At 41.4% G+C, this 25827-nt stretch overlaps 1 protein-coding gene and 1 long non-coding RNA gene across 5 annotated transcripts in view; both read left to right on the top strand.

Annotated features, from left to right (window-relative positions):
* The first annotated feature begins 3 nt into the window (after positions 1-3).
* On the top strand, positions 4-19654 carry LOC116441095. Of its 2 annotated transcripts, XR_004238877.1 has the most exons (6): positions 4-1102; positions 7592-7819; positions 7913-8129; positions 8890-8991; positions 12687-12844; positions 17707-19654. It is a non-coding gene; the product is annotated as an uncharacterized LOC116441095 (long non-coding RNA). The 2 variants fall into 2 exon arrangements; XR_004238876.1 differs by having other exon boundaries at positions 12687-19654.
* An 84-nt stretch (positions 19655-19738) lies between these two features.
* Positions 19739-25827, top strand: part of EFCAB2 (EF-hand calcium binding domain 2) — a 30301-nt gene continuing 24212 nt past the window's right edge. Inside the window, exon 1 of one of the 3 annotated variants that reach the window (XM_032102645.1) lies at positions 19739-19874. In XM_032102645.1, coding sequence (XP_031958536.1) covers positions 19850-19874 — 25 coding nt within the window. In that variant the 5' untranslated portion in view covers positions 19739-19849. The remainder of the gene's footprint in view (positions 19875-25827) is intronic. The other 2 variants (XM_032102644.1, XM_032102642.1) reach the window with 2 other exon arrangements.

The following is a 25827-nucleotide window of genomic DNA, read 5'->3' as shown; positions in this document are numbered from 1 at the left end:
GGCCCTCCCGCGCTACCGTAACGACCGCATTACCGTAAATACCCGCCCGAGCGCAGCTCAGCCCGCCGCCCTTGTCCCGGCGCGTTCCTGGCGGCGGCAGATCGGCCGATACATCGCTCCGGCACGATAAATCCGTTCCGGGCTGCGAACCACCGCCGTGCCAGCTCCCGCCCGCATGAGGCCGTAGCCCGACCGAAATGCGCCCCCGCCACGGGCCCGCATTCGAGCCACAGCCTCGCAGCGCCCTGTCCTGATTCCCCTGGCTCCCTTGCGCCCATGCGGGGCCTAGTCCCGCACGGTTTATTGCGTACAGGCTTTGAGAAGGGGCACTGCTGCTCGAAATAGCTGCCCTGGCACGGCCCTGCTAACGCAGTTACGCAAGGGCAGGAGCGGAGCTACCGCGTCCCCGCAGCACCGGGAGGCACGCACGGGGCTGAGCCTTGCCCAGAGCCGGGTAACAAAGGTTCGCCAGTGCACGGACTCCTGGCCTGGAGCTCGGCACAGAGCCGACCCGCTCACCAAAACTGCGCAGCTTCCCTCTCTTGTTCCCCGTCTCCCCCTCTGCACAGCGCTAATATGGGGCTCTCCCCAGCCTCACAAGTTGTACAGTGATTGAATTTTGAATTTTTCCAGTTCGAGCAAAAGTAACATGAAAATAAACAGCGGAGAGGATTTCACACAAGCAGAAACGCAGCACTGATCTACAAGTCGGCTTCCTTAGGGAGCCTGGATAAAAAGCTAATTTTCATTTGCAGGAAAAGAAATGCAAGTCAAACCACCAGAGGATCAGTATGAAGTGCAACAGAAGGGAAGGTGTGTTTGCCACGAAGATGCCTTGTGTTGGTACAGATCGTGTGGCCTCCTGAACCAGAAGAAATTCTATTTACCTGCCCCAGAGGAGGGGAAGAGAGACGAGGAAGTCAGCCTGTTTTAACTGCGCAAGGAAAGGGCTCTTTCACACACGTACAGACACACACTGCTCTGTTCTCAGTCAGGCTACATGTACTTGGAGAAAACACGACTCTGTCGGCAAGGTTAGCTCAACCCAGCACTACAGAACAGCTTGTTGGAACAGAGACAGGACGAGATGCAATATGTACAGGTGAGAAAGGTTACCAGAACATTTCCCTCACTTTAAAGTCAAGTTAGTAGATTTTAACTCAGTCCATTAAGTCAGAGTCACCTCAACAGTGGAAGAAAAGGGTAAGAGTACATGAATGCAAAGGAGAGGTCAGTGTGCAATTATGCTGTAGCACTATAAATCATTGCCTTTGTCCATTCCTTCATGAACCATCTTAGCTAGTCTGCTGAGGGATTCCTGACATACTGTTCTGCCAAAGTGACAACAAAACTAAACTAGTTAATATTGCAAGATTACTGACTGAGACTTACAGATAATTCTGCACTAATTTGGATGTCATTTACCTATCCAACCCTCGTTCTTTTTTTTTTTTTTATGTAAATAAGTTTAAACAGAAAATACATCATTAACTCTTTATGAGTTGTAGTATCTGAACCTCAGACAGAGCCCTGTGTTAGACCTTGATCTTGCACAGGGCTCTTCACATGTTGAGTCATGTTTCTGGAAGAGTTTAATCGACCCTGATGTCTGATAATCCCTCCCACCACCGCAAACTTTAAAGATTGATAGATTCTTTTAGGCCAGCTGTGGATCCCTAAGCCTTGCCTTAAATGAGCACATCTGCACATATGGACAGCTCCTGCGTGCTAGAAAACACCCTCCTTCAGAATCACCCGAGAGCTGCAGTCGTCACATGTAATCCCATTCCTAAACGATGTCATGCCTCCCTACCTCAGTGACACGCTCATACTGCTTTATACTCCTGTTGCCATGGAGAAACAAAACAGCTAACAGTTTTGAGGCACATGGAGAGATTTCTTACCCTAAAGTATTCAAGCCTTTATGTAAAGGCACAAGTAGATAAAGTAAAAATCGTATTTCCTGAAATTTAGCACTACTAACTTGAGGCATTTTTTTAGGTTACTACAGCTATCTGTTTAATAAACCACTTAGAAGACTAAACTTATTATTTTTAAAGGAGATTAACTCATACCATCATACAAAGGGTAATGCTTACTATCTAACTACACAATTGATTACACTAGCAATCAGGTGTAGCAAGACTGTGTTTTCAGACTACAGTTATGTTACCTATTATTACAGAAGTGAGAAATCCTAGCTGATTTTCAGACATCAGGTGATTCAGTTGTAAATTATAAATAAATAGTTGTAAATAATCATAAAGCTAAGTAAATAAAATGCACACAACTGAAATAGATGTGTAACCTTAATGACTGCCTCTCAGTGTTAAAAAAAAAGCTTTTTCTATGTGTAAGTTAAATATGTATTTATTACACATCTGTCCCTGGGAAAAATCTCTCTTAAGATACTCCCCTGTCCTCTTTGAGCCCTGTGTTTCAGGAGTTTGCCTTTACCTTATTCATACTTCGAAGGAGAAAAAATATTTAAGGAAGTATGCTCTCGTTGCTGTACCCTCTCTTAGTTCAGATACTGAGTGAATCCTTCAACTCTGCTTTTCATAGAGCATGCAGATAGATAGATGTCAGCCCTATCAAAAATGAGTGTTTGGTAATGCAAACTCCTGAAACAAGGAAGCACTAAGAAAAGCACTTTAAGCTTTAATGTGCAAAGCTGCTACTTGTATGATGATGGCCATATGAAAAACATGATTGCTGGTAACCACAATACTCCCCCATTAAAATTGCCTTTTTTGGTCTCAAAACATATTAAAACAAAATCTTCCTTTTCATTTAAATGAAAAGTGACATGTCCCCATATATAACAGGTGCAATCCTATGCACTTTTTATCAGTCACATGGCATTTTTCTCCTGCCTGTGTTACTTTCTAACCTAAACTGTTTTTCTCTCCAAACCAGTTTTCCTTCTCAGAAGTAATTTGGGATCCTCCCTCTGGGACTTGGCCCTTCAACAGATCAGTTACTCTGGTTTCCCTCATTTTTGTTTGTTCTTCAGACTTCAATTAGTTGCTCTACTCACCTATACTGTTCTTTCCATTATTCACTCTTTAGTCCTTCCAAATCTCTCTCCTCTTCCTGTTTGCCAAGAGCAGTGACAAAGAGGTAACAAAAAGAAGAGCAAGCTTTCAGGAGGGGACTGAACAATCTCAAGAGTCCAGTCCCACCTGGGCTTTGAACCTTTCCACACACCTTCAGTGTTGCAGGAGAACCCAGGCATTTGTCTTTCCCTGTTCTGCTGTCTTAGAGACTTGCCTGTCCTGTTCTGGCTCCTCTTGTGCTTTACCCTACATCTGACCATCACAGTATGTTCCTGGTCTCTCCTGCATGTCCTTAATCCATCTACCCTCAATTAATATTGCCTTCAGATTTCCACCTTCAACACACCATTACTTTAAAAGAGAATATCATTATTGAAATACTCTGCTGCTTTTTATGATAGCAGGCAGCATGTGGAGCAAGTCTTTTTCTTTCTCCCTTTTCATCACTCCTCATGAAATACTCATTAATCCTTGTTAGACCCAATGAGAATTTTTCAGACATTTTTAAAGTGCTAATTTGTCCCAAGTGAGGTTGCATGACTAAGGGGCAATTCTGATGATTTCTTAGCCCAAAGAACCCCCCTATTTATTTATCTCCATAGGTATGCTCTATCTTAGGATCTGTCTGCCAGGATGTTTTTGAGAAATAGCACTACCTTGCCCTGTGCTCCTTTTTCGCTGACATGCACTACTGCTCACGATCAGTCAGGATGCTGAACTAGATTGACCTTGCCTTTTACTATCTATAATCTCTCCATGATATTTTAATATCAAAGAAGTTCAATTCATCTCAGAAATGAGGTGGTCATATGCCAAAATAAGGCCTATTATTTGCACAGGAACCGTATTAGTTAGGTCTGAAAACATCTTCAGGACCTAGGGGGTAGTTAGTGTCTAATTACAAGCAGGTCTTGTCAGGGTTCAAGGGACTGAATTTCAGGTTCCTGGCACTGGTTTGGTTAGCTAGTTCTCCTCAGAAGCATCTTTCTCTTACTGCACTTTCTGCCATAGCACCCTTTGGGCCTCCAGGTGAGCTGTCAGTTCAGAGTCAGTGCACTAGTCCTTTTTAAGATACTAATGCTATTTTGCTTTTCCTGTGGGCTGGATGAAGTAGTTGAGTAATCCCACCAAGCAGAAGGAAGCGCTGCAAAACTACACTGGGATATCACATATCAGCTACAACCCATGTTTGTCACCCTCACTGACCCCATACCAGAAAGAATCCCCCCTTCCCCATTTCCAAGGAGTAACTTTTTTTTCTTAACAAAAAAAAGCCAAAACCCAAGCCCACGAGTTTCTGAGAAACAGTTTCTCAGTTCAGAGCATTCAAAGACTCACAGTTTCTAAGCCTGGCCTTGGGGAAAAAAGGCTGCATTCTCCAGCATTAATACCAGGATTCATTTTGGCTTTATTCAGAACCGTACAGAAGTTTACTGACTACACATATCTCAAGCTCCACAAATCAGACATCTGCAGTTCTTGGAAATTTTTTTTGTAACTTGCCACATATACACATTCACTAGAGTGGATCTGTGAACTCAGGAAATTTAGATAGACTAAACCCCTCTGCACAGCAGTCAGTCTGTGGAAGAGGAGGTGCCATTGTAAATCAGCTTCCAAAAATATGGTTCTCCTGTGAGAAGACAATGTGGAAGAACCATTTCAAGGGAGTATCAATTAATCTCTCGAAGGGACTACTAAAACAATCATAAGTAGGTTTTAAGGTTGAGTATCAGTTTCAGTGTACCTTTCTGCTCACATGTGAAGACACATATGGTCAAGATATGTCACTAAACCCAAACAGTCATGGAGACAGGACAATTCACAACTGGCAGCCACAGACCAGCCCTTGCCTAATGTAACTTTTCTGTTCAACCTGACTTTAAAAAACAACCCCCACTAACTACCAGATGATCACCTTTTTGGGTTGTTTTTTCTCTCCTATTCTGGTACTTAACACTCTTTGTAGTACACACAGTACATGCCTATCATAATTTTACTCTTTAAGCTTCTTCAATACATCTTTCTTCTTTCCCTCATAAGATGCTCTTGCCAAAAAAGAAAAGTCGCCACATACATTTTGTGGCACCAGAGTACTGTTAGGTCTTAGGCGATCTCCTCTGTCCCCTCAGTTCACAAAGAGTGGCTTCTACAGATTGGGAAGCCCATGCTAAAAAAAACACATAAACCCCCTAGAATTTTTAAGAATATTTTTTGCTAACTAAAGGTACTACCATGGTCCAACTGCATATCTTAAATCTGTGATAGGCAAAGCTAAGTAAGTGAACTATTTTAAAATATTTATTAATACATGTTAGCATGCTTTCAAGATGGCCACTTCTGTGTGACACACAGCTGAAGTCCAGATAGACAGATGGATGCCAGGTAGCTTTCCCTGTTTAGGCACTGCCCTGGCAATCCTACAAGGCAGCTGTTACAAAATCCTGAGGTCTGCTAAGCAGACTCCAAAGCACCAAAAAGTAACTTGGAGAGTACAAAACTGCCTTTCCCCACAGTCTTGGTCACAGATCTCTTGGCTTTTACCTTTGGAAGCAGTATCCCAAGTCCAGCTACTTTTCTTTTAAGCCCCAAATGAAGTCAGCTCAAAAAAATAAAAGGAAAACCCTTCTGCACAGGAAATGAGAAAAGGAAAGGGAGCCTTTTCCTTTCTGCCGACTTGCCTCCCATCATACATCATGGGCTCAGAAAATGACACAAAACCTAACTATGCACTAGCAAATCACAGCACAACCATTAGCAAAACTTAAGACTCTACACTATATCATCTTTAAAAGGAGGATAAAGAAATGAGGTCAGAGGTTTGGTCAGTTGATTCATTTTAGGAAACTGCATTAGCTGAGTTAACTTCACTGTAGAATGCTCTCTGGAAAGAAAGCCATTTTGTCAGAGACTGCTCTTTAACCCACTCTGCTGGAGCAAATCCGCTCAGCTTTTTTTTTCAGGCTGAGGGAAACCAGCATAATTTCATACGAAAGACTTAGCAACAGAAACTCTTCTGGCAACACACTAAAGCAACTGCTAGCAAATGACTACAGGTCATTTCCTAGGAAAGCACCAAAAAACTCAGTCAGTCCCCTACAAACTCTCTGAGAACATTTGACAATAAACAGCAGAAGAAAAGCACTGTCATGTAACCTTGCTGTTCCATATCCATAGGCTAAGGATATTTCTGGGACTGCACACTGGCCAGAAGGCAGGCAGCCCTTCCAGCACATATTATAAATCACAACCAGGTATCCCATCAGGTCACACTGTTCTAAGGGAACAGTGCCAGTAAAGTCAGGGAGGAGGAGGGTCACAACTTTTCTAAGGGCTTTCTGCTGTAAGGTAGCTAATCCAAAAGTTAACAAGCTCCTAAACTATCCAACTAAGATTTTCTGAGAGGAACATAAAGCTATCTTTTAAAATAACATCAGGCCAGTACGTTTTGAGCAGCATCCTGAATTACCAGTATTTGCAATCCAAGCCTCTCTATCCTATAGCTTTTCCTGTGTCCCCAGACCCATGTGACTGCTGAGTTCATTACAATGAATTATTACAATCATTACAATGCCTCAATGGGATTCTGGATTTTATGAGTTCTTTTACATACAAAAGAAAATAGAACTGCCTAGCAGTTCCTCTGTGAGACAAAGCATCTGCACTTGTTTCTCTTGCTTCACATACCAGCAAAAGAAGAGATCCTCAACAGCAAAAGTTAAGAGTAAGAAGCAAGATGAGCACAGCATGCCAGTCTTAACAAAGAACTGTTGTAACAATCCTATTATCATAAACAGGACAGTGTGTCTGAAATAAGAGCTGGTTGCTGTGTGACAACAGTGTGCTTGTCTATCATTTACAAACATGAAGAATTTACAACTGAAAGTATCATTAAAAAGAAGTGAAGACAGACATGCATTTCAAGCACAAATCTGACACCTTCAAAACAGAGAAGAGGCAGATTGTCCGCAATATCTAGAAAGATTTTTTTTATCACCAGTGTGTTCCATATGGGAAAGTCTCAAATACTCTAGTAAAAAACAAACTAAAATAACCACAAAAGACTTGGAAAGCAAGCAATTATGTGAGAAAATAATGTTATAACTGATCAGCTTTAAAGGAAATTAATGCAGAGCATTCAGATGGCAAATCTTTAAATGAATGCTTAAAACCAGCTTCTTTTCCTTTATCCTCTCTTTCTTCTCTGAAGCTAGTCTCATCACAAAAGCCAACATTTTTTTTAACTCCATAGTAACTAACTCTAGCAATCCCTGTCCAAGTTCTTAGGCTTAACAAGATGAGAGTTTGTACCTAACGCCATAGTGTTGCAACCAGCAATAAATCAGAAGCAAGCTTTTAAATCCATTGTTTATTTGAAGCACTCTTATTATGAGGAAATATTTCTGATGGTATTTCCTTTTGTTCCTTTGTGCTTCTCACTTGCTGATTATAGCTTTCCCTATCTTCTTCACCCATTTGTATGTATCTCAAATGCTTTCATATACTTGAAATACTTTATCATAATGATGCAGAACTTTGCTGGAATATTGAAAAGTCTGGCTTGAACCTGACCTGCACTGGCAGCGGATCGCAGCTTGCGGCAGCCCACATGAAATGAGCTGAGTATCTCCGTCTGCTTCCAAGTGAACGAGGGCTGCTTTGGAGAACGCTACCCCAGATAACCCCCAAACTGACAGTCTGGGAAGGAAGTGAATGAACATGGGTGCTGAGTCACTTTTCACTTTCTTTGCTGTGAACAGGTAAAAAATCCACAGAAATTCATTTGGATACTCAGCAGCAAAACTTGTGAAAATACCCCTCCTTCTCTCATGCCTTCCTCTTCCTCTCCCCAGCACACAAACTGTTACTGGTGTGATTGGGGACCACATTGGAAGCTTGCACTTTTGGACCCAGGGACAGAGCACTTCCCTTTGCAAGACAGCTAAATGAAACCCTGCAGGAGCTTAGAGCTGGTATGCTCTCATCACCCACAGCCAGCAGCGCTTTGGGCCCAGGCTGCTCAGGAATATGCACCTGGAGACCAAAGGTACCTCTGAGCCAAGGCTGGAAGTAAGTCTGCAGCCTAACACAAGAAAGGGAAGAATTTGGTTGGGATGAGTACTATGGCTTTACTGGGAGGCTGTGGTTGTCAGTCAGAGGGCAGGAAGGAAGAGAGTGAAGTGCAGGAGCTGGAATAGCCCAGCCTGCATGGGCTGCAGGAGAAGGGCTGGTGGAGCAGCAAGGATCCTGCCTGCACACATGCACAAGGGTGGGCTGTCAGCTGCCTCATGCTGGGATTCTACAGGGTTTTATCTTGGGTAGTATCCAGAATAAGTTTGAATAAAGCAAAGTTTAAAAAAAACATGTAATAAATATCAGTGGTAAACACTGTGCTCTTCAGAATGTATTCTGGATTTTAAGCATTTTTGTTGAAAATTGAAATTTACTTTCCTTCTTCGGTCAAGTTTATTAAACTAACTTATTGCTTTTCCCTTCTGCAATCACTTCAGAGATTCTGTTAATTATAGAGAATATCAAAACTGAGCAAGCTCCTTAGAATTAAGAAAATTTATGAAACAGTGCTCCAATTAGCAATAAAGTTGCTTATTGCAGGGCACCAGGATCTCTTAAAATCCTAATAGTCTCTTTTTCAAAATGGAAAGATTTAAAGCTGGGTAAGAGTATGTTGAATTTCCCCTTTCTGCCCTTTAGGTCTTTTTGGAACCACATTTGTAAGGATAAAGAAGTATTTTCTTTCAGTACTTCAGTCTGATGTTTTATCTGAATTGGAAATTGCATTTCATTCCTGTCTTCTTTTTTTTCCCCCCAGCCTTTACTGTGTCTGCATCTGCTGAAACTGGGGGTGTAAGAGAGGGAGAAGTGTGATTTACACTGGTGGAGCTTACTGCTGAACTCACTGGTGTTGTGTGAGGTAAAGCTAAGCATATATATTTGCCTTGTGACTGGGATGGAGTATCAATATATGCCTCAAGACTGGGATTTTTCCGTTAGCCATTTAGATCTGCTGATATTTTGGATCACTAGATCACCCTCTCTTCAATTTTTGTTTGTTTATTTTTGGTTTTTGTTTGGTCCTCCCCCCCAAAACTTAAAGGTTCTTAATATATCATTCTGACAAACACAATTTTTCTGTCTGACTATCTATATGGAGTTTTACTTTCATTTTTTCCTTTTTCCCTGATGCTTCTGTTTCAAGTATTTGGTTGTGGTTTTTTCACTTCTGTTCTTCATTTTTGTTCTATTTTTAAATCCTCTCATTCAGGTTTCATTCTACTTCTTCTAACAGTAATACCTCACAGATCTTTTTCTTCCCAGTGCATATCTCCCTCAGTTTTTCTCAGTAGATAGCACGTATGCTCTCTCCAGCTTCCAGAAATTAGCACTTTTATTCTTGATTTCCAAGTGACAATATAAGTGATTAATTCCATGCAATTATTTGGGATCACAAAGTTGACTAAAAAAGGGCTCTTACAAGCTAGATTTTTCTGTGAAACCTCATGCTTAATATACACCCAACTCTTATCTGCTGCAATCCACCAGGCTATTGAAAGATGTGGGGAGGATGGAGAAAAGGATTTGGTAATGGTTCTCTTAAAAACAAAAGTGATCTTCCCAGCCACTGAATTGCTGCTAATGACACTGGCCCCTTCAAAACCAACCACACCTTATGCAGATGAGATGCCAGGCCAGGAACTTCAGGTGATCTGTGAATTTATGGAGCTCCTTCCACCCCACCTCCTTTCTAATTCTGATATTACTGAAGATTGTCCCTACTGAGAAAAAAGAGATGGGTATTTATTTCTTTCAAAGTCTCAAATCAGAGATTCTCCTCTGTGTTTCTGATTTCTCAAATCTATAGGGAAGCCAATAGCTCTAGGCTGATAACTTTATGCATTTATATTTTATGTCACTGAACATAGGTTGGAAAGTGATAAAAACAGAGCTCTGAAAATCAGCTTCTTGCTTCTACTACTGAATCCAAGTAATTCCATAAAGACAAAAAACCTCTTTTAGTCCTTTCTGGGACTGTGTTGTATTTACTGAGGAGCTCTTTGGTCCCTCTGGGAACAGGACTGCTGAAAAAATACTAAAAAAATGGGCTGCTAGAGTTGTTTAGGAGAACAAGAGGTTCTCAGACTTCTGAAATTGTAGATTAGAAGAATCATGTGTATCTCCATGGCTACCAGATCAGTTCGTGAGCATCCTGGCAGATTTCTGGTAGCCATTTTGGAAGGTGTCATAGATAAACTGCTTAATGAAAAGACTATTGTGGTCTTGGAGGCTTGCTGGGGAGACCAAGAGAGGTTGGACCAAATGACCCCATCAGTGGTCCCTTCCAACCTTAACCATTCTGGAGGCTCTAAATATTTGACCAAGAGTTAGAAAGGAGAACATGGTACCGCACCACCTTGTTATTTGATCTTGTTAAACTTGCTGGTGTCAGGGCTAGTGATCTACAAAGTGGTCGGTTTGGTGTCTTGGGATCTGGTGATTATGGGTCTATCTACAGCTCTGTGAAACCTTGACTTCTAGTATGCAGGTATTTCACTATGGGAGGAGGAAAAGTGGTGGTGCCACTGAAGGGAAGGCTTCAAGTATGTGTCTGCTTCCAAGGGCATCTTTGGATGTTTAAAGAGGCACACAGGACACAAAAGGAGAATCTTTTCAGAAGGCTCAGCACTTGAGTATGCCATCTGTACCTTTGACGCATCTTGAGTGCTCCATGCTGCACATAAAAGACAAACTACTTGCAAAGGGGATGGGGAGAGAGATACAAATACTATCTTAAAAATATCTTAAAATACACATCACTAATACTCAGCCTACAAGCAACAGATATATGGGACAATACTATTCAGATGGGGCATCCTGAGCTTTTGGAGGTTGAATAACTGCAGATGAAGATTCATTTAGATGTCTTGGTGTTTGAAAAATGGGGGGTTAAAATACTTATCGGGGGTCCCAGCTGAAGTCTAGTAACAGAGAACCCACACTTACTAATTTCAATGGCAGATTGTCCCTAGTTTAGCTACAGTGGTTTAAGATTTTACTGTCCCAGCAGCTGTTTGAGAAGTGACAAAATGGGATGTGTCACCACTCTCTGGGCCACAGCTATGTTTATCAATTTAAAGTATTAAATATGATGTGCTGTGTCATACATCCAAGGCGAGGGGAAAGGAGGTGGAAGGAGACATAGCAGCACATCCACACCCATTGTTATCGGATTCTTCTGTTACAGAGTGAGAGATGCAAGCTGGTAGTGGGAGGTAAGGTCACCAAGAGACACTATTGCCTCAAACCACTGCAGCAAGGTTTGGTCTTCAGGCTTGCAAAATTTGTGGTTTAGTTAAAAACTGGAGTCTGTCTGCTGAGTTAATCTGAACTGACAATAACTCTAGCTGTCAAGGTGTTACTGATATATACAGCAATGTGAATAAACACCATTGTATCATGAAAATATATATAAACCAGATAAAGACTGTGTTCTGTTTTAATTATATACTTAAATAAGCAATTAGAAAAAAATAATCTTGCACTGTGAGGATAATAAACTTTTAGGTTTATTTCCATAGTCATCCTGTTCCTGAGGGTAAATCATGGTGCTAATGACGTAGAACTGGGAGGAGGTTACCTATCTAGGGTTTACATATCCAGAGTTTCAGATGGATTATTAACTTTGTATTTCCACTTTGGAAAGTTCAGTTAGCAGATAAAACTTATGTATATATCAAGTAGTCCATTTTCACTATCCTGTGTAATCTTAGCCATGACTTCTTTAAGTGAGAAGGTCATTGATCACAGCTTTCCTATGCTTTAAATCTTTATATGTTGGAATAATTTTATATGCTGACCTGTGTGTGATCTGTGTGTCTGACAAGCAACTGTTGCATCATCAGCCATGGTTTAAGCAGTTGTTGCTCCCTACATTATGCTGTGCAAGTCTTTATGTGGCTATTCAGCAAATGAGATCTCATCTCACAGAGTAATAACTCCTTAGTACTTTGTGGCCTATTTCTATCTCCTGGGTTATTTTTCAGGCTGTTTGTCATTTCCCTGGTGTGGTTCATTGCATGGTTTCATAAATTCCTAAGTGGTATAGCTCTGAATGTCCAAACCAAAGACAATTTAAATGGCTTTATCAGGATGCTTAAGTGCCTCTTCCTGTTAAGTCTCCTTTATTTGCATCTGTCTGCAGTATCTATTAGAATCAGTTTACCATGTTGCAGTTTTCCCTGCTCCTTCGGGCTCTGCATGTGATAACTGCTTGTCTTTTTGTCCCACAAGGCTAATGTCCTTACCATGTTTTCCTTTGCAAACACCTCTACCTTGCAGCTCCCAACGAGCCATTTCACTCCAACAATCCGAATGAGGTAGCATAATAAAGCTACATTTATTTGAAAATGATGACCAATGCACTCTGTTGAAGGGATGCAATTTCTGTTTCGGAGCTGAAAAAGGGATTATATGTCCAAAACCACTGTGGCGTGGGGTTTGTTGTTTTTTGGGTGGTTTTTTTTTGTTCGTTTTTGTTTTTGTTTGTTTGTTTATTTTATCCTCTCAGCTCTGTCAGCTAGTCTAATAAATGATGATATTTCTTTTTCTGAGCCCTGCTTTTGCTTCCTTGGTGCACCTCCATGTGAATGGAGCATGACTGGAAGATAGTTCAGCAGGCATCTGAGCTGGGAGAAGGCAAGCCAGTGATGGAACAAAAGCCCCTTCTTGGAGGATTGTGCCTAAAGTGTCAGGCTGCTCCTCGGTGGCAGGTCTGTGTTCCCTCAGCCCCTGTCAGTTGTTCTTACACTGCCCTTTCTGCTACACTAGCCCAGCTCACAACCTGGTAACCACAACCACAAAAAGAAGAGTATTTTCTAGCTGAATCAGTTTCTTCCTCAGATCCTTTCATGGCTGTGCCTTGGGTCATGGCAGAGAAGGTGATGCAAAAGGAGGTGACGCCTCTGCTTCCCCTGGCACAGTGCCATGAAAACACAGTGCCAATCCGAAGTATTTGTTACTGTTCGTAGTTTGAGTTACTGCGTCTTAATGGTGCAGTAGACAAACACTTCCTATTTCTAGATTTATGCCATATCTAAATAGTTGCACTGGCAAAATTTACAAGTGGAGGAGTGGTTTTGATAGCTTATTTTCTCAGTTCCCTAGATTGAGAATACAGCAAAATGTCAACTCCTCCTGGTAAAATTGGCTGAACTTCAGCTTTTGACAGTCTAACAGTCTATTGTGGTATGAATATTTTACATTTATAGCCAACATGCAAAGTATCTGAGCACAGATTAGATTTTCATTAATACAGCTATCTATCTTCTTGCCACAGTGCATCAAAGTTCCCTATTCTTCATGAGGGAATCAAATAGGAGTTCAATTTCTTTCTTATTCTGAAGGTAGAAAAAATGTTTCTGGGGCATGTCTTGGTTCTGTTTCTTTTTTCCCCCTCTTAAAATAACAAAGTATATTTTTATTGCAAAGCAACTTTCATTTTACAATAGTAAGTCTGTATAGGAAGTCAACAAAACATACTCTGTACAGTATATCTCTAGTTAGACCAGAGTTAGCTTTATTTAAATATGGAAATTAATTTAATACCTGCAAAGTTAAAGCTTATATTTAAGTAATAAATGAAATTCATGAACCTGGAAAAACAAGCTAGCCATGCAATTAGTCCTTTGAATAAAAAAACACTGAGATGAATGAGAATTGAGGTGGTGCTTATGCTGTAACACTAGGCTTAATCCTGTGCCATTTGTTTTAGTGGAGATGAATAAATTGTGAATTAAGATCAGTCCCCCAGACCTTAACTTGATTCCCACTGAAATTCTGAAGTTAACCTGAGCAGGTAGCAGGGTCAGACTTGTAAAGTAAAATCCTGAACACATTAATGGGACTTGTTATGGAAGATGATTTTCTCCCTTACTATCCTACTGTAGATTGAAAAGGATAGTGTTACATCAGTTCTCCAAACATTATCTTCACAAGCAGATGGTCTAGAATTTTTTTAATAATTGAAGATTTGCATTCTGAAGAAAGTAGAATAATCACAAGTGCTTAAATTGATTAATTTTCTATACCCAGGTTCATTTGTGTTTTGATTATTACTAACTTAGTGAGTACAGCAACATCTTCATGCCCAAATAATCTTGACAGATGATTGAAAAGGAAGTAGTTCTGCTACTCATGAGCTAGGAGGATTTTTCTAAGTATTAAAAAGTACTATATCATGTCTCATGTAAGCTGATTAACTGATATGATCATTCAGATGTATAACCTTAGTTTCTTCTCTCATCCCAAGGCTAACTACTCCTACATCGTGGCTGACAGCTTTGTAAATGCACCTTGGGCTTATTTATCTCTGCTATGGCCTTTATACCCTTAAATTGCATGTTATGATATAACAAACAACAAAGTAAGAGATTTTTTTAGAAGTTAGCTTCACAATACTGGTAACATAAATATAATTCCAGTAGTCAACAGCCCCATTCAATTACAATTGTCCAAATGTCAGTCTGAAACCTTGAAATTGTGTTTTCCTCATGTATCTCTATTTTTAAACAGCTTCTAGATGACCATATTATCAGGGGGCCTCCCTTAAATATTAAATAATTATCAAGCAATCTTTTGCTTTCTTAAGAACAGCGAAATGAGCCTTCTGGGACATGTCAAAAGTCCATCTTTTTGAGTACCCTTTCTTCTAATGAGGTCTGAAGCAGGTGCTCATTGGAGAACCACACAAATGACTATCTTGGATACTCTGTCTCTCCTACCAATGTTTTGTGATTCAAGGATTTCCTGAGCTGGGATGTTACAGAGTATTTCCATACCTTCAGTATCACTCACAGGTTTTTCTTCTTTTCTTCCTAAGTGTGAAAATTCAGTGATTTGATAGTATGTTATTGGGGATTGTTTTTGGCATGGTATTGACACATGCAAAGAAGTTTCTCAAAAGAGCAGAGAAGGGAAGAATGGAGTTTTGATGGCACTGATGTTCCCAGTGTCATTGCTTTTGCCTCTTGCAAGAGCAATTCCACTGACATCGTCTCAGTACTCCAGAAGTCCCTCATTTCCGCATTTCAGGCTGCTGGCTTCTAGGCTTCAGAGGAAGGTCTTAGAGATGGAATGCAAGGTCTTCATTTGAGGAAGCAGGCTTTCTTTACCAGTATGGGGCCCTTGAACTTGGCTCTGCATTCAGTGGTGTGCCCTCACAGCCTGTTGAGCACAGGGAGAAGTACTCATGGCAACCCATGTTGCTAGGCAGATGGATGATTGTGTTTGGTTCCTGCTACTGTGTTCTTGGGGATCCTGGCTTCGTTTCCAGATATAATTAATGGTAATAAAGTCTGAAGGCTAAAATATATGGCTCTCTAGGGCCATTTCTGTGCCTGGGTGGGATGGGGAGCAACATCCTGGCACTTACATATAAAAGAAAGAGCTTTTTTCTGCTGCAGTTCTTTAGGCATAGTCCCAGAGGCCAAGCACTGCCAGCAGCTCCTTGACATTGAAGAATATTGCTGCAGTAAAGCAATGCTTCCTTTTTCCTAGCAACTCATTTTTAATGTATGTTCAGTCACTTTTTCTCAAATGCAGCTTTGTTGAAGCTGGACAGGAGGAGCTAAAGATCCATAGGATTGATGCTGTACATGAGCAGTAAGAGCTATTTGCCAGGACAGTTCCAAAGCCATCCCATGGACTGAGAAGGGTTTGAGATGCTGCTATTATCAACAGCCTTCAAACCTGATTTTCCCTCTTTGTCCTTCAGTGTTTTACTTACAGACTCAGCCACTGAGTCTTTTCTCTCTAAAAGAACATCTCACCCTTCCTGCCTTCCTCTCTATTTCTTCCTCTCTTCTAATTGCAGGGTCCAACTTCCTGGATTGCTGATTGAGATGCTTGTCAGATCCTTTTCTGAATTTCTTAATAGGGCAGAACTCTATTCAATTTTTGATGGATTGTATTTTTACTACCTCTGTGACTCATATTTGCTCTCAGTTAATGGCAGAGCCAGCACAAGGTAGAAGGAAGATGTGCAGCCAGCAGTAGGGAAGGAAGGGCAAGACTTCAATCTTCCCCTTTCAGCATTGGTGAACTCCACAGTTGTCAGGGAATCATACGCTGACATTTTATTTAAGAGGTCAGATTTTGGGCTTCTAGGTTTATTACCTGTATAAAAAGTAAAGGAAATCCCTTGGCAATTTATCTACTTTCTGCTTTTCTGTAGGTGAGAACAGGAAGACTTATTTGTTTCAAAGAAAGCAAAATTATGACAGATAAGGTTAATATAAATATACCAGCAGCCCAGAAGAGGTCAGTGGTAGAGGAAATAATGGAGGGCATGCCTGTATGTCCGTCTCTGCCCACTCTGTTAGGCTTCTCTTCATCTAGTCCAAGCATAGGATCAAAGCCTGCAGTTACAAAGAGAACAAGCCAGAGGAGAAGCTGTCTTCCCCTCCTACACATGAAGGAACGAGGTAGCTGCTGTCAGTGTAATTTACCTAAATTCTGTAGGGAAAGATACAGTATAGGCAAGGAATGATGGAGACTTTTTCTTATTTTTATCTGGTTGCTGTGTATCATTTGGGTGAACAGCTAATGTTTTGATAATACTCTTTTTTGAAGAGTCTGTTTCTCAGTCACTGAAATCAGCTGCTGATCCCAGAGGAAGAGTGGAATGAAGGTACCCTTGGGTCATTCGTGTCACATTGGTGAAAAAGGGTAGGGTGACATGGAAACGCCTGCCAAACAGCCCAGCTGTACCCCTTTAGCTGCAGAGGAGCTATGGGTAAGAATCCTGTCACAGAATCATAGCTATCCACCTACTTTCTCTGTGAAGGACAAATGAATACGCTTCTTTGTGCCGTCAGTTACATGGTGCCCAAGGACCCACAGAGGGAGTCCTATAGTGAAGGTCTTTGGCAAATGTTTGGAGCAAAGATGTGTTGAGATGCTTGCAGCCCTGAAGCCATGGGGGGACACAGCTTTGTAGGACATTATTATACCTCGCTGAACTGCTCTCTCTTACACCACTTCTCCCATTTTAGACCTGGTTTTTATTGCTGAATAACATTTCTGAACATATGCATGGAAGATATGCAAAATGTGCGACAGGACCCTGATAGCTTAGGGGAATGTATGTGATGAAATTAGGAGTGGAGGTAAGGGAACCTTATGTCTATAAGACTTCAGTGGATTCATGCTTTATATCAATAATACTGGATTCTTCCATAATTTTCCTGAGATATTTTATGACATTTTTAAAATGAAAAATCACATTTATAAAAGGGTATGTTCTCTTCAGAGGAGTTCTGTAAAGATCTTGCATGCAGCAGCTGATATTTCAAGCTGTTGAATTTGTAGTTCTGGGTTTCCTTTTGTACTTGTCTGTGCCAAAATGTGATTAGTTGTTTCAGCCCACTCATACCCTTGGTTTGAGATATCTGTGCATTAAGTTAAAAGGGAAATAGCTATGTGGTTCAGGTCCAATATTTGATCTGCATTATAATTGTTAACATTTTTTCCCTACACAGATTTTTCAAGATACATTGCCAGGAGATTTTAAAGCAGTGAATTCTCATTTTGAAATGCTTTCTCATTCTGTATTTTGTTCTGCTCCTTGAGACAGGCAAGACACCAAATCCCTATGTGTTAGGAACTGGGAGAATAAGGATGCAAGCTACCAGAAGCAAAAAGAAACTCTAAGCTGGAGCAGACAATACAAATGAAGCATTTCGATTTACAGTAATTGTCCTGAGTGGAATCTCAACAACACAGGCAGGACAGTGCAAACTGCTGTTTTTTATGTGCTCTAAGTCATTGAAGATTCTTCTGTTAAGTTTGAAGGTATCAAACTTAACAAGTTTGATACAAACATCCAGGATTTGAGCAAGGCCTTTATATACTCAGAACAACACTTTCCCCAAGGAGCTATTCTAGCAGCTCACAAGGGCCAGAGTCAGCAACTACAACAGAACGTAGATGTTGTGGTGTAAACGACAAGTCATAGCTGTGGCATACTTGACGATTTCTCCTTTCCTCATCAGCATTTTCACACTGCTTTTTTTACCATCCCTCTTGGAGGAAACAAAGATACGTGCCTGTCAAATGGGAAGGGGTTATGAGGAAAGTGAAGGGCAAGCCCTGGAGAAATTGCTGGGAAGATGTTAAAGGTGGATGCCGGAGTGGAGTTAGTGTCTTCTCATGTCACAGTTACAGTGACTCACTTCAATTCAAAGTCTACTATAAACACACAAAAATCTCAATAAATCTGCACAATATGCAATGTTTCTATTTATTCTAAAACTAAGAGTTATTCATATTTTGGGCATGGATTTGTCATGAAAGCCTGAATAACTACAACAGGATTTTATTAAGCTTTTTTTTAGGGATATGTAGCAAATACTTTGAATTAGTGTAACATTTTTAGAAGAGCTGTAAGCGTTCTATGATGAATGATCGGGAAAATATTGTAAGAAATCTAATGCTGGGCACAATAGTCAAGAACATGAAATTCTACATTTGGGGTAGGGGAAGGAAGAGATAAGAGAGGTCCATCCTTGTCAAAGCAATGTATTTTGCACTTTTCTCCAGTTTCAAACATGTGACTGACCCACCACCATAGATCTACCGTCAGGAAAGACAAGTTTTCTGTGTGGAGGGGTTAAGGGAAGAAGAAATAGGACCCCTGTAAGACTGAAAGATAAAGGCCTTTCCTTCTGCTGTTGCATCCTCTAAATTCAGCTGCCATGCTCTTCTCACCAAAGTTTCTGTCAGCAATTTGAGAGGAAACAAATCTGTACTCCTCCTGTAGTTAAACATGTAGTTTGAAATATTTAGTTACTTTAATAAACTGTTCAGGTCAGTAGATAACCTTTCAGAGGGATCAGCTTTGTTAGAGAGCATAATCAGCTGTTTTCCCAATAAAGATGTATTCTCTTGGTTATCTATTATACCCTCTTTACTCTGAGCCATGTTCAATAAAAAATGCAAAAATAAGTGGCTGAAAGGCAAATAGCAAATGTTAAAATGATATTAAAAAGTTGTTTTTTTTTTTAAAGCAAAGAAGCCCTGTTTGGGCTCAATGTGTTTTTTGAAATTTCAGGCTTCCATGAATACTGAGAACATCATTAACTGTTTGTTTGAGAGGTGGAAATGAGTTTGTGAGAAGGAGTCATCCACATGGGCTTTGCAAAACTTAACATCTGACAAACAAGCACCTGATGTGGTGAGGACAAAGTTTTAGTTCTTGTTTAGTTTAGTTCTAGGAATTTCATAAATATTTATTTTCTAGGAATATATGGTTGCATCTTGCCAGAATATTAATATTTGTATTTTTTTCCTACTTTCACAGTTGTTTTAGAGTCAGAAGAACCAGGCATTGCAAGCCTGTCTGCTAAAACACACAGCTAAATTTAAACCGCACAGTTTTATTTAATATCACTAAGACAGAATATTTTAGCTGTTTTGGCGTGATGGCATTTAGAATAAAATGTTCTTTCACTTTCTAAAGCTCAGACACATGGAAATCTCCACAATTGCTGGGAAAGCTGTGTTTTTAAGAGAAATGGAGTGCTTTGAAGCGGCAGGTTCACGGGGTTCGCTCGACTCCTGCCTGGACGGGCGGCGGGGTGCAGCGGGGGCGTACAAGGGGCTCGGGCACGTTTTCCGCCTCTTGAGCAAAGCGGGGAGCGACGCCCGACACCCGCGGGGTGTGCGGGGAGGGCGCGGGCAGCCCCGCGTCGCCATGGCGACAGTGCGGCGCTGCGGCCATGGCGCAGAAGGACAAGGGCGAGGGTAAGGCCGGGGCCGGGGCTCCCCGCCCGGCGGGGGGTGCGGACGGGGCCGGGCGCCACCGGGGGAGGCCCGCCCGCCTCGGGCCTCGGGCGGCGGGAGCCGGGGCGGCTGTGCGGGCAGCCATGGCCGGGGCTGGTGCCAGGGTGGCGCACGGACACGCTCTGAGGGACACAGACACAGATACATACATACACGTGTACATACTTACATACATGCATACATACATCTATATACATAAACACGGTGTGTGTGCGTGTGTATTGCAGTTTGCAACATCCTCGCGAGGAGAAGAGGAGAGGCAGGCCAGTGCCTCTGTATCAGTATCTCTCTCCTCTGGTGCCCAGTGACAAGACCCAAGGGCATGGCCTGAGGTTGTGCCAGGGGAGGTTTAGGGTGGATATTAGAAAAAGGTTCTTCACCCAGAGGGTGGTTGGACCCTGGAACAGGCTCCCCAGGGAAGTGGTCACAGCACCAAGACTGACAGAGCTCAAGAAGCGCTTGGACAATGCTCTCAGGCCATTGGTGGGATCCTGTGCAGGGCCAGGAACTGGACGTGATGAGCCTTGTCGTCCCTTCCAACTCAGCTCATTCTGTGATTTGAGATACGTGTGTGCGTATATCTGTGCGTGCACATGTGTGCATGGATGTGTGTATGTAGGTGCATGTATATGAAAGCACACACACGTGCATATTTACACACACACAAATACACCCCTGACTTCCCATCCCATTCAGGGTGGCCACACCGCTGCCTCCACCGCAGGGCAGGGGGCTGCTCTCCAGCACTCCCTGCCACAGGGGATGCCACCAGCTGCCTGTTGGTGCTGGCAGCCTTACGGTGGTGTTGCCACCACACAGAGTGCATCCAGGCTGGGTGGTGGCGAGGCTGGCCCCCCTCGTCCTGGCATGGGGTGGCTGCCAGGCGTGGGGTGGCATCCAGCTGGGATGGCTGAACCTGCTGCTGGTTGGTTGTGGCCCCTCACAGTCGTTTCTGGATGCACTGGGCTCTCTCTGCCAGAAAAAAGTAATCTGTGCTGCTGATAGCACCATGGCTTATTTTTAGAGGCTAGTGTGTTCTACTTTAGGGAGTGTTGCCAGAAATTCTATTTTATAGGCTAAAGGTAATTCCTTCTTCAAGGATATTCAAGTATCATTTCAAGGAAAATATATTTTCTGTAAAGCCCACAATATAGTGACTTCTGAAACCCATCCTTTCTGTAACTAACCTTGTGTGTGTTGCAGTAGTTTGCCAAGTCTGAACATAGTAATTGAAATAATCAATGGATTATCTAATACTTTTTAGGAAACAATGTATGCCACATAAAAGTCTTGTATAAATAGTTGCTGTGGATGGTGCTAAATGACTGATTTGATTTTGGTACAAGAATTTCTATCTGCACTTTGCAGCGTAGATATCTTGCAGAAATTAAATAATAAGACTGATGCAACTTCCTTGAGGACTGTTCTTAAAGTGGTTTTTTTTAACACTGTTTTTAATTTTTGTTTAGTCTTGTGGAAGCATATCTTTTACATCTTGCCAGTGTTGCAAATGAAGCTGTGGCATGGTGCTGGCAAAGGCGGATAGAAATTATAGGATAATAGCCTAGAAGTCTGCCAAATGATCTGAGATGAGGGAAGTAGTATTGGGAAGCCTGGCTCCATATATTTTGGGCACCCATATGTATAATATTGAGATTTTGTCCCATTTTGTCAATTCACAGCCAGAAACTCTTGGAGAAGGAATGTCGTCGGTTTTTGATTGCTCGATTAAAGACTTTTAACATCTTTTTTTTGTAGGTCCAAAGTGAGAATACTTTGTAAGAAGTTTAATTATTGTATTACTAAAGACAGACTCTCTTGGGTTTTCATGCACTTCATGTTTTTTAACATCCTGTAAAACACTATTCCCAGTAGAGCATCAGATGTCACCTTCTAGACGAGAATTGTACTATCACCCTAAATGACCTTGACCCATAAACTCCATCTCTGGCCCGACCAGTGGATCATGGAAAGTGACACGCCGGACTTTGGTTTCTTATCTGTAGAATGAGGACAATAACTTGGGTCACATGGACAGGAACTTCTGTCACTGGAGAATCCCAGCCTGTTATTAGGCAAACCGGTTGCTTATTGCCCTATAAAGGTGCCTCATTACTGTAAACACGGCTGAGGAGAGCTAACAGTCAGTGTCTCATTAACAGAAGCAATCCCCTGGGATTAAGTTGCTTACACCACTTCAGAGTTGCTATTAGCCTTCCTGCTGATAGCAGTTAGAGGGTTAATTAGGATTCCCCGATGCCAGATTCATGCGTGGATTATCCTTTCCTCCAACAAGTACTCCACATCTACCAAAGCTGCAGGTTTTATTGTATTATGCTTCAAAGTAATAGCATTAGTTTTATTGTCAAATAATTAGTCCTTAGGGCATTCCTCTCGGTGCTTTGTAGAACTGCAATTCTACCAGCTTTCCTGGAAAGGTTTCCCTTAGGTCCTATTATTTGCAAGTTCTGTCTTCTTCAAAGTTGAAATGCCTGCTTGAATGTTTTACAGATATATATGATGTAGACAACCAAAAACAGTGAAAGGCCAAATCCTGCTTCCTGTTGTACATGTTACTCACATGAGTATTACCCTCTAGCTTATGCAAATGTTGTGAATAAAATCTTGTATGTGCATAAGTGTTAAGGGGACCATGCCCATACTATATGTAGCTACATGTTTTATGTCTGAATTTATATCCCTACATTTGTGCTTTCAACAACGTTTAGTGTTTTTTCTTCACACCCATCTGATTATGCTAGAGTATTTGTTTAATCTTTCACTTTTGTGCATTTGTCCCTATCTTCCCTCCTATCATTCTGTTTCTTTCCCCTTTTTCTGTTACTTAATTCAGTCTGTCTGTTCTTCAATTTGCTCTCAGATACTGTCTTTGTAATTTGACATAACATGACAGATTTTCTAAGTTTTAATACCTCTGATCTCAATACTGATGTTGCTAGAACCTGAAAGCAAAATGTCAAACTGGTAGTGCCTCAAGTAGAACTAGACTGAAGACATATTCTTCTCCATCTGGGATTTAAGAAATTGCATGAAAGTACATAAAGGAGAAAATGCTCAGCGTTCCTGTATCATTATGGAAATGTTATGTAATTGATCGGTATTACAGTTTGTCAAAGACCATATTCTTTGTGCCAGATAGTGCATATTTAAAACCCAATTAATAAGTCATGAATTTTAATCCAAAGGGCAGTATATTGAGTAGTCTGAGCTCCTGCATCACCGACTTACACCTGTATGGAACCAAATTAGTGGTTGTGGATAACAGGTGTCCCCAGAAAGTTGCTTGATTCTGCTGTGAAGAGCTATGGAGAGTAACTGTTCTGCAATGATGGTTTTCTCTGGTAAATGATTTGTAGTTGTTCTGGGTAGCAATTTGTGATCAGGCCTCACAAAACCTCTTCCCGCCACAGATGAAGACATACCGTCATGTGGATCTTGGGAAAGAGTTTTCACTCCTATTTTAGTGTGTAAGTACAGTAACAGTGTGTTCAGTCATACATATATGTCTGCTCTTTGCCTGCCCCAGTTTGCTGCCTGGCATGCCAGTGAAGTCAGAGATACCGGAGATAACATTCGGTGAGAACTAGTTACACATTCAGCTACTACCTCCTTGCAAAGAGCAGATTTACACCTATATCACCTGCCCTGCTGAATCTTCTCATGCCTGGAAGTAGGTTCTAAACCTGCACTGTCCACATCACCTCACCTGGCTTTGCCTGCCTTTTGTATTGCAAGAGATACTAAAAATGTGCTATCACTGCTCATTCTGTTTTAACGAAGTTTTGAGTCAAAGCTGGGAGAGCCTTGTAGCTGCCGTGAGCACTGTAGGCAGTTGTAACCATTACTTCTGCTTGGAGCACACTTAATTAACATGAGAGTTTCAAACCTGACACAGAAAAGCACTTAGGCCATGCATGACTTTGGGGAATCCTGCTGAAAAGGATAACATGATGCACTGATGCATGTGAGTTCTTTTAGAGGTCTTGCTATATTGAGGATTTTAAAATGTATTTTTTAGAGTTTCACAAATGAGCACCAGCATTTGAAAGGTAAAAAAGCTATGAATTAAACACAATAAATCTTCAGGCTAAAGTAGTCCATCAGACAAATTATCTGTACTTTAAAAAGTGGCAGTGTTTAATTTATGGGGAAAAAAAACAAAATTAACATAAGCTGTTAAAAATAGGTAGCTTTCATAGGGCTCAAGCAAGCAATATTTCAGCTCTAGACAAAAATCTGAATATATGAGATCACTTAGGAAATCAGTGTGCAGTTTTATCACAGTGGAATTTATAGATGAACACTTTGAATATTTTTATATCCTCTTGTTGACACTGCTGTAAGAAATTACATGAGGAGAAAAGTTTATAGCCTTTATTAGACTGTAATGCAGTTTAACATGCACCCTGATACCAATCTGATTTATGTTTTAATATTTGTACTTATTTGAGAGTGAAACAAAAAATAAATCATGTCCATCTCCCATGACAAACAGGGGTTGTAGATCTGATCCTGTTGGCTATACTCCCACAGCAGAAATTGATCTCAAATGGATGTAGAATAGGTAATTGCAGATTGACAGGTTTCTTGTTTCCATGGTGCATAAAATGGCAGAAATTTTTCAGTTTGGCTCAACTTCTAGCTGATTTATTGCATAAAAAATTGGATGGTGTGCAAAGAACAGCTTTAAACTTTGTCTTTTCAACAATGCCAACCAGTGAGCTCGAGAACTCCCACAAATTATCTTTCCAACAATAGTTAACGTGTTATTAAGAATTTCCATGTCTACATACTAATTACTCTGGGATCTGAGGGGTTGGGAGTTTTTTTCAGTTTAGCAGTACCTGTATTTTGTGTGAACAGATACTGCTTTGTTGCAATTGGACATAAAATGTGTTGGGCAAAAGATTGTGGAAGGAAAATGGTCTTTTGGGTAACAGAAATATGACATGAACCTGTTGTCACAGGCAGTGTTTAGCCCCCAGCTGGGAGGTGACCATGCAGACGGGAGTGTTGGTCACACCATTGCTCTGCCTTGGCCAAATCCTGCCATGGGGTCCAGCTGTGCTGCTGTTTTCTGCCTTGGGATAATGGCTGAGGTGGGGCAAGAAGCTGAAAATCACTCCTACACATCCTGTGAGGTTACCTGAGGGAAGCAGGAGCTGCGGCAGTGATGTCCCAGCCCAGCCTGTGGAGGGGTGGGCCATGTTTTCAGCATGGCAGTAACATGGGAAGTGAATGGCACAGTCAGTTGGTGGGGTTTGAGGTGCTGCAGAGGTGGCCAGAGAAGCGGAGCTTGCAGATATCCAGTGGGAAGGTAAAAGCTACTGGCACGGGGAGGGGCTGGAGGTCCCAAACCAACCTCAGGATTATGTGCTACCTGATGGGTCTCAGAAATATTTTTATAAACGGCCTTAAATTGTAAATGCCTGCCTTTAAGAAAATACAGACTCTCAACTTTTTGGAAATGTGTTGTCTTTACTGTTCAATATTGCATAGGTGCAGGTAGGATGTGACAGCCTCATGAATGTGAGATTGGAGGGGATTTTCTTGAGTCCAGCCTAGGGCTGTATGGAATCATAACCTTCAAAAGCTTTCCAAGCACCATCTTAAAAATGGTAAGGATTATTGTGTCACTGGTGTAAGCTCACAGGAGGTTCTGGACCATTATTGCTGATTGTCAGGCTGAAAATCAGACATGAATTCTGAAGTTCATTTTTGAACACATTGTATCCTTTTTTTCCAAGTTTGCTAACTTTCTTCTTTAGCTTAGCCTGTCTGAAATGATGAATGCCAGAAACGTCATATTCCCCATTGATGTTAAGTGTATATGTCAGTTGTCAGCTGAAATGCTGTTCAAATTCAGAATGTTACTCTTAGGTAAACAAAAAGA

This window comes from Corvus moneduloides, chromosome 3 (assembly GCF_009650955.1).
Source record: "Corvus moneduloides isolate bCorMon1 chromosome 3, bCorMon1.pri, whole genome shotgun sequence".
NCBI lineage: Eukaryota > Metazoa > Chordata > Aves > Passeriformes > Corvidae > Corvus > Corvus moneduloides.
This window is presented reverse-complemented; position numbering and strand designations above follow the sequence as displayed.